The 9,358-nt window shown below is 51.3% G+C and overlaps 1 protein-coding gene across 2 annotated transcripts in view; it reads right to left on the bottom strand.

Moving 5' to 3' along the window:
• The window catches only part of LOC102868612 (bcl-2-like protein 11-like), a 62,899-nt gene extending 56,916 nt beyond the window's left edge, over positions 1-5,983 (bottom strand). For both annotated transcript variants that reach the window (XM_006898932.1, XM_006898933.1), the window contains exon 1: positions 5,593-5,983. In XM_006898932.1, the coding sequence (XP_006898994.1) occupies positions 5,593-5,983 (391 nt within the window). The remainder of the gene's footprint in view (positions 1-5,592) is intronic.
• Positions 5,984-9,358: the final 3,375 nt, after the last annotated feature.

The raw sequence follows: 9,358 nt of genomic DNA, 5'->3' as shown, positions 1-9,358 counted from the left end.
CAACGTAGCTCTCTCTTGGTCGTCGTCATTGTTATTGTTGTTTAATGCCGTCAAGTCGTAGACGACTCATAGCGACTCTATGAACGAACAGCCTGAACACTGTTCGTACATAGAGTTTCCAGAGGCAAGCCATTTTGGAAGTGGATGCCGCTCCTGCTTCCAGGCTTGATTTAGTTGGGAAGCTCCTGTGTCTTTAAAACCCCAGCTAGAGTAAGATTCAGCACCTGGTGGCCTAGTACCCAAAGAGCTAGCTGAGTTGTCAACAGAAAGGCTGGCAGTCCATTCACCTAGCTATGATTCACAGCCTCTGAAACCTGCTGGAAGGTCAGCTATAAGCTGTTTGTTGTTGACTAGAAGACCCAGGAGTTGCTCTACGGGACGCTTATCCAGAGACATGAAGACTTAAATTCACACAAAACTGGTCTAAGACTGTTTACAGCAACTGCCCACTGCACAAATGGGCCAGTGACTCACCAGGCCCTGCTCCTTCCACAGACAGCTGGCAGGAAGGAGCCAGGGAGACAAGGTGTGACCTGGTGAGTCGGCTAAACCCCTCCCCACACATGATGGCTGTGCGGGCCCTGCCAAAACTGGAACCCCCCCCAAACGCCCTCCAAGAGGTGAATGGTTAAACAAATTATGGCACATCCATACCAATCAGAAATAAAGAGGAGGATCTTCTCTATACTAACGCCTTACACTGCTCTCAGAGGACTTAGCCCTAACATGTTGCAGAATATATGCTTTTTACTTAAAATGACAGAACTACATTAAGTGGAGAACATCCTGGTTTTCTGGGGTGAGGGAGAGAAATAACTGGCCATAAAAGGACACAGGAGAGGTGCTTGTGAAGTTCCTCTGTACTGTGACTATGGTGTGAGCCACACAGGTCTACACTCTGGATGAAATGGAATAGAATCACACACTTCCACCCTGCCAGGCGTGCATGCAGAATTGGTGACACTGGGGTAGAATGGCATACACCAATGTCGGTTCCCTGGCATGGTTGTTGGTGATGCAGCACTGTCATTATGGAAGAGACTACCACTGCGGGGAAAGGAGGGGCAGGGGATCGTTTTTCCCCCCTTGCAAATGCATGTAAATCTCTAATTATCTGAATGAAAATAAAAAAGATTTTATTAAAAAAAAAAAAAGATAATTTAAAACCTGCCTGGACAACTATCAATTACTTTTTCCTTTCAGTTAAGATCAGAGAAGAAATTTTATTGTTATTTACTGTGACCACTGAGGACCTGTAAAGTGCCTTTGAAGGCCAAAACTGTGCCCTCAGTAAAGGAGACCACTGTGAGGCTTCTGAGCATGGAGGTACAAGGCCTCCAGGTGTCAGGAGCTCTAGACTTAAGGAGCTTCCAGTTTAAGGAGCAGGTCCAAGGAGCTCCAGGGGTAAGAATCAGATCTAAGGAGCTCCAGGGGTAAGGAGCAGGTGTAAGTACCTCTGGGTGTAAGGAGCAAGGCCTGTATGCACCACAGTGCGCAAAGAGGTAAAGTGACTTCCACTCCCTACACACCTGGAAAAGACAGCCATCTACCAAGGTAACTCGATGTCCAAGGTGCTAGGTTTTGGGGAGTTCTTTTCACTCTAAGTAGACGGAGGGGGGTCTGGTGGTGTAAACCGCAGGAGCTGGATTGCGAATCCAAGGGCACCCCTCCTTGGTGGCTGGAACCTACCAGCCCCTGTGGGCAATCTACCCATGAAGTTTAGTCTCAGAAATATTCCAGAGTTGGCTATGGGAGGTTCTGACCCTGCAGCAATGAATGTTGTTTTATTTTTTAAATCAACAGAAACAACCAAAGGCATTACGTTAAGAACAAAAGTGTGAAGACAGAGCTTCCTAAAGCTTAACACTCACTGCACTTTCAAGTTCTCCCAGGCTGAAGTCAGCACATGCAGCTAAATCAGAATGCTGGCTAGAGGTAACATCTTACAGTTTCCTAATATATATAAAAAAAAATTAAAGGGGCAGGTAATATCAATATCTTATTAGATTATCTAACTCGATAATCAACATGGAAAGCATTAATAATGTATAATTTAACATTCCTTGCCATGAGCTGAGTCCTCAGAATCCAATGTGTACCTGCCCTGATGACTTTTCTAAATTAGGGGCTTGTCACTTCACCAGTGTGCAGGGTCCATACATGGCTTCCCCCCACTGGGCAGGAAAGAGCTAGAGCTACAAGGGAATTGTATCTGACAAATTTTTATCACTGTTGTTATGTGCTGTTGAGCTGAGCACAGCTCATAGTGGTCCTATGGAAATGGATCAGGACCTTGCCCTATCCTTCACCATTCAAGTCAAAGCGTCACTGTCACTGCGTTGAGGTCAGTGAACTCAGAGCTGACCCTCTAAGAGGTTTTGAAGGCATGTGAGGAGGTTGCCCATCTTTCACCTGTGGAGCCAGAGAGGTGCCACCTTTGAGGTCAGGAGTTTCATCATGTCACCAGACGTCCGTTAGCTGGGTCAAAATAACTAAAAATATTTGAGAGGCAACAAGTTTTCTGTCTTCTCTTGAAAACCAGTGTGTGGAAAGGCTAATGAGTAAAGTTCAATTGACCTCAAATAACTTGTGGGCTTTTTCTCTGTCGGCAGAACACTGACTGGCTAAGAATCTGTTACACCACAGATGGGCTCTGAAACCTGCAGGTCAGCAGGCCTACAGTTACCAGAGAAACCACAATCGAGGATGGTGCGACACCACACACATACAACAGTAAGGAATACAAAGGAGATGGTGATGAACTGACACACCAGGCAACAACATGGGGCTTAAAGACACTTTCCAAAACGACGAGTATCTGACCAGCATGCATTCATAGTCTGATCTCTCACCCTTATTGCTGATGAACTACATGTACTGTATTTCAAAGTAAGAATCTCGCCAAAACATAATATATAATCTGTATTAAAAACTTATACAAAGAACACTAACCAGAAAACAGATGCAGTAAACCAACTTTTCTGTCAGTTTTGATTCAAATAATTAGTTATATGGCTGAGCGGTAAAAAGTTTGGTTTATGTTTTAAACAGAGTGTGTTAATGTTCCCTAGAGTTTATCTCTATTTGTCTGTCTCTCCCTCCCCCACACACACTCACTCTCATTACTGAAAACTGACTCACAGCTGACCCTCCAGCAGGTTTGCAGTGGCTATAAACTGCAGGGAAGGAGACTGTATTTTCCTCCCACACAGCAGCCGGCAGATTGGCAGTGTAACTGAGTAAAAGGTGTATCTATCTATAGCTTCCCAAAGATAAATACTCTTTGAACCTATCTTCAGAAAAACCACAGGACAGAAACATGAAGACAGGCCTGTGCATCCCAGAGAATTCATATTCTCATAAGAGCAAGGGTGCCTACCTGCACACTGTTAGCTACCCCAAGTCATGGAGAGAAAACTATTCTGTGGTCGAAGGAGCCCCAGGCTACAGAGAAACCTCTTTATAACCTCATGGTTTTGTCTGACTAGTGCAAGTCAATTATAAAGACTTCTTTGTGGAAAATCTATTTTGCAATACCTTATTCAAAAGCATCATTGAAGGTCCTAGTGGATACTGTTTAGGAAGGAATATCAAACCTGATTAAAAAAGAGAAGAGCACCAAGAGAACTTCATCAAGCTAGCATTTCAGTGGTCATCAGGCACTGATCTAAGATGATGAGAGTGGCCAGAATAAAAAATGTTCTGAGTTACAGAAACTCTAAATTTTATTCTTCAACTTAAGAAGCTCCCATCTGCCTAAACCCTCTTCTTCTACCACTAGGTCTACTTCCATCTCCCAAAACAAATCTTACAAGTACTTAAATAGGCACGTTTACCTCCAGACAGATTCATCACACTTTATCATGTTAACATAGCAAACTACTGAAACATACTTACTATCAAGATAAGTCCCTGGTTCCATCTCTGTACTTCACAAGTATAACCATTAACTTTATCTAACCATTTAGATCATAATCTTCAAAGTTATTAACTGTCATCTCAAGTAATGGTGCTTACTTGCAAGCAGCTCACTTAATAGTATCTATCACCCACAAAAAAAAAAAAAAAACCCACACAAAAAAAAAACACCAAACTACATTCATTACCTAGCCTTACATCACAGAATAAACTAATTCACTCACTACATTTTGTTAACAGGGGAGAAACGATGCACACCCAGAGAGAATACTAGATACATCTGCAGTGAAAGCTGTATGTTTTTAAATACATTATGTGCCACTGAGTAGAAATGGTCTCACAGCTGACCCTCTAGTGGGTTTTCAGGGGGTGTAAATTACAGGGGAGGAGACTGCCCATTTGTTTTCCTCAGAGCAGCTGGTGAACTAGAACTACCTTCCTTTGAGTTGAAAGTAAAATTTCTTATCTATTAAGTCACCAGAGCTCTGTTTTTAACACACACACACACTGTGTGTGTGTGTGTGTGTGTGTGTGTGTGTGTGTGTGTGTGTGTGTGTGTGAAGCCCTGGTAATTAATTCAGTAAGCAGAACACTGCAGGTTTATATCCATCCAAACAATTTCCTAGGGAGAGGATAATCTGTAAGCACTAAAAATGTGTAAGACAGAGAGTTTAGAAGCAGTCATAGAAACATTAATTAAAGTAGGAGTATCAACAAAGCTTCCAGTGCCCTCCCTTCAAGAGTGGCCCTAAGGCAGTATCTTTCCACATTTCAGCATTTCATTTTGGCATTTTGGAAAGGGACACTCAGCCCACACTCAAAGCTACTGATACTTTCCCCACCAGAGAGCCCTGAGGCCTGCCATTTCCCAGCACTGCTCAATTGCCAGCTTTAGACAGTTAAAACTGCCTCTAATCCTTACAATACTAGCGTATAACTTTACCTCCTTAAGAGAATGACCAAGCTTGCTGAGGAAACAAAGTCCAACAACAAGCTCTGGTGGCCTTAAGGGTAACAGCTGCCCTGGCCACAACAGAGGAACTGATCTTTCCAAGCAGGGTTGGAGGTGGTACCTTCTGCCTCTGTGCTGACATCAAAACTCTCAAGGAACCACCCACCAGAGACAAAAAGTAGTAGCAAGGTAGTAAGCATGTCAACATTTCCCAACAAATGTGACAGACACCAACTTGTAGCCAGGGAGTTCCCTGGAAACATTAAGGAGATCCTGATAACTGCCTACAGTGTTGATGGCCACCACCCTCACGTCATCACCAATAGTGTGGGGGGAAGGCTTGACAGTCAAGGAGTGCAAAGAAAAATGTTTCAATAAAGGGTCATTTGGTAAATAAATTTAAAAAAACACCAAAAACCAAACCACTAAGACCTAGTCAACAAGTTTGCGCTGAGTGAAGGGCCACCAGGAATGCCAGCTTTCTCATCCAAAAAGCTGAAGCTTAATGTATGCCCACCTCAACTTGTCCCAACTCCTGACTAAACCTGGTAAGATGCAGTAACAGTGTTTTAAGATTTGTACATCTTTCTTTCCCTTCAAAATAAATAAAGATAATGAAAGAAATGAAGATGACTATGTAACAGGCTTTCAATGTTCTCAACAGCTTCTAAACAGACATCCCAATCACCAAGCACACTGCCTCATCCCCAAGTGATGCTTACCCATAGCACTGAGATAATGGTTGAAGGCCTGGCAAGGAGGGCTTGGGGTTTGTGTCGATTTGTCACAACTCATGGGTGCAGGGCTCCTGTCTGTGTCAAAAGAGAAATACCCGCTGGAGGACCGAGACAGCAGGGAGGATCTTCTCACAAAGATGAAAAGCGGGGACCTGGTGGCAAAAGGGCCAGGGCTGGCTGGTGGGGCCAGTGGGCCCTGTGGGCTGCCCTGGGGGCAGCGGTCCCCTTCACCTTCAGGATTACCTTGCCGCTCTGTCTGCAGAGAGGTAGGGGCCCCAGGCCTGAGCTGAGGAGGCTGCGAGGGCCTCTCCACAGGGTGCAATTGTCCACCTTCTCTATCACATTCAGAACTTGCATCGGAAGGTTGCTTTGCCATTTGGTCGTTTTTTCTGTAGTAAAACAAAACAAAACCCCAAAGGTTAATTATCTTAAGCAGAGTAACAATTACATTGAGGAAATAATTCAGCTTTTGCCTATTCATCAAAAATTAAATTATCCCAATTACCTTAACATAGAATCATTATTTCACAGTTCTCTAACAACAGCTAAAGGAAAGCCAAAGTGCGTAAAAAGTAACAAGGGAATTTTTTTTTCTTGGTGTGGGACTAAGTAAACAGTGATATGTGCAACTGGTGCGAGCGCGCGCGCGCGCACACACACTCACCCTCTCTTTCTTAAAGCAAAGCGTCGGAAGTCTATTCATAAGAGATTTTCACTCAGGACAGCAGGGAAGAGGCCAGCAGCTCCCCGCCGCCGCGCTGTAGCCCCGGAGCGAGCGCAGACGGGCGGCTGCAGGCAGCTGGCCGCGTTCCCTGTTCTGGCCCCATTGTTCTGCCGAAAGTGCTGAGAGCAGCAAGTCTGCGGAAGGTTTGGCAGCGGCCGTCAGCCGTAGTAAGTGCGTCACAATAGTGTTCGTAGCTTCGAGCACGGCCTGTCCGGACCAAGAGCTCGCTGCTCCGCGGATGATCCCCGCACCGGCCCGCGTGCCCCTCCGCCCACCGGGACAGAGCGCCGCGCCAAATCCGACCCAAACACTGCCCTGAAGCGCACCAAGACTGTTAGGTGCACATGCCCAAACGGGGGTCCCGGAAATTGTCCTGGAGAGACCCTGCAAAGTACAAAACTGCAGGCTAAACAATACACAAGTGCACTACTCCTTTATCACAATCACCTTCCCCTGGATAGCGATCACGCAGACTCACGTCTGTCGCTTCCCTTCCGAGTGCGGCGTCCAGCCCTGGGATCTGCAGCGTCCAGCCGGCGCCCTCTGCCAGTCCAGAACCCCCTGTCACCGCGAAGGCCGCGCACCAGACAAAGGCCGGGATTCCCGCTGAGAGCCGCCGGGGCCAAGAAGAGCCCGCGTCTTCCGGCCCGGCCGCCGCCGTGCTCAGCCGGGCAGCCCAGGGCTCCGCACGCTGCGCCTCTAGCCCGCGCTGCCCCGGCCGCCGCCGCTGTTGCCGCCGGGAACATCCTCCGCCTCCTCCCGCTCCACCCCTCGCGCTCTGCGCCCGCCGCCGCCGGCACAGCCGACCTCCCCGCGCCGCTGGCGCCGGTTGCCCGCGCTTTCCATTGGCCCGTGCGCGGTCGCTCCGTGAAGCAGCCAATTGGTGGAGGCGGCGGGGGCGGCGCCTATGAGCCAGGCCGCCGAAGGCGAGACGATTGTTGACAAACTCCGTGCCGAGCGCTACCCTACCCGGGCGGCTGCGGTGGCAGTCCGCTCCGAAGTTTCCAGGGCTCAGCCGTCCCCACTGACCATCCCTAAACCCCTTCTAGAAGCCGCAAACATTTCAAGGTCTCCTGTTGGCCACAATAACGGTCAGCACCTGGAAACAAAGCAGGACCGTGACTCTTCTCGGATCAGCAGGGCGGTTCTCAAACTAGTCTTTGTCGCCGGCTGCAATCCAAGCCTGCCGGGGCGATGACCCCCAAGGCAGCCCCAGACCCACGTGCACTGCGTGTCTTTCTCCAGATAACTTTCTCCCCGTGCAGCCAGAGCTAGAACCCCGGTGTGCGCACTCGCGCCGCCCGTCACTACAGTAGACTCCCGAGAACACCCTGCCCTCAAGGATCCTTCCACCGCCTGCACCAACAGGACGACCCAGGCCGGCCTACCCTGCGATGGGCCGCCAAATGGCAGGCCCCACAGACCAGACAGGTTTTGCCCGCACTCGTCCGCAGCGTGGGCCGGGAGATCGCAGAGCGCTCTCGCTGCTCATGAACGAACGTGTGGCTGGTACGCTCTGCAGGGCGCGTTCGAGAAGAGTCCCCTCGCACGTCTAAGCGGGTCATCGCGGCCGCTGCCACTAAACGCTCCCGAGGCAGTAAACCGGAAAGTTCAGCCTCATCAGTTAAATCACTACAAAGTTCCTCAAATACTCCGGAACAGGCCTGCGTGCCCAAGAAAATCCAGGAGCAGGACCAGCTCCGACCGCGCAGCTGCCACTGGCGAGCCGGCCGGGAGGCGCGGGTGCCTGGCGGACGCGCCGTGCACCACGGCGAGGAGGGTCCGCGGCACCCGACCCACGCCGAGAGCCGTGCGGCCTCTCTGGTGGGGCTTGCTCTGCTTCACTCCGCCGCGCACCGCCTCTTGGCCCGAATGGCACTCGAACAAAGTTGTCCCGAGCGGCGTAAGCGATCCCTTCCCACGGTGGACCCGCCCAGGATGGCAAGTGGCTGCCTCCCACCCGCGACCAGCGAGAGAATACGAGCGTCCTCTGCCCGCACGTGTGCACACAACTAGCACGAGCGTTTCCATGAGGCCTCCGGCGCCTGTCTCCAGTTTCTCTCCGGCCCGCTCCGGTTCGGAGGACATTACCTTGCGTTTCTCAGTCCGAAAGTCAGAGTCAGACATTGGGGGGCGAGGGCCAGTGGAAGGGCGCCGAGGCGGTGGAAGGAGGCTGCGAACCCAGAAGCCCGGGGCGGCGTTGATGGCCGGGGATAGGCGCGCCGAGCGGTTGGAAGAAGCTGTTGGCGGAGGAGACGACAACTCGAGACGGAACACTCTTACAAGCTAAAGTCCTAAGAAGTACGCGGAGCGAAGTGAAACCCGCTGGTCCCGGCAGCCCAGCCCGGGAGACAGCCCCGCGTCCGCGCCCAATCACCGCGCGCCCCGCCCTCCCCGCGGAGTCCCGCCCCTGCGCAAGGCCCAGGCTCCGCCCGCGGCGGCGCGGTCTCGGGAGCGTGCAGGCTAGGACAGGTAAAGGGGCGCTCCCGGGCGCTTCCTCCGGGCTCCCCGCGCACAGCGGGCGCGGGCGCTCTGTTTACTGGAGTGACTGCGGCTGCTGGCAGGTCTGTGCGCGCTTCCCTGCTCGGAGTGCGCCCACCCTCTTTTCCCCCTCCCGGGCGGCAGCCGCCGCGCGTGCGAGGAACAGAGGGGGCGCTCCCGTCCCACACTGCGGCCGCCGCCCGCGGGAAGCCGCGGAGAACCGCCCTGTGCCCTATGCCTCTGCAACACTGACTGACCTTGTGAAGCACCGAGACTGGGGTGGTGTACGAGGACTCGTGAGCGCGAGGTCGCTCTCCACCCGGGACATTCAGGGCGCCAGGCTGGAGGCCGCTTAGCCGGCACCTCTCCTCCAGTGGCTGCTGCGCGGCTCTGGGCGGTTCTCCCGACACCCCGCCAGGGTCCCCTATCCTCGCCGGCGCTCCAGTAAGAGACCTTGCCCGCGGTCCCGAATTGAGGGGAGGCACAAGAAGCAATCCCGGGAAGCGCCGAGAGCGCCGGCCGGCTTCTCCGCAGTCCCGATGCGCA

This window comes from Elephantulus edwardii, unplaced genomic scaffold (assembly GCF_000299155.1).
Source record: "Elephantulus edwardii isolate Elephantulus edwardi_28Jun2011 unplaced genomic scaffold, EleEdw1.0 scaffold00241, whole genome shotgun sequence".
Lineage (NCBI taxonomy): Eukaryota > Metazoa > Chordata > Mammalia > Macroscelidea > Macroscelididae > Elephantulus > Elephantulus edwardii.
Note: the sequence above shows the minus strand (reverse complement) of the source record. Positions and strands in the feature narration are given on the sequence as shown.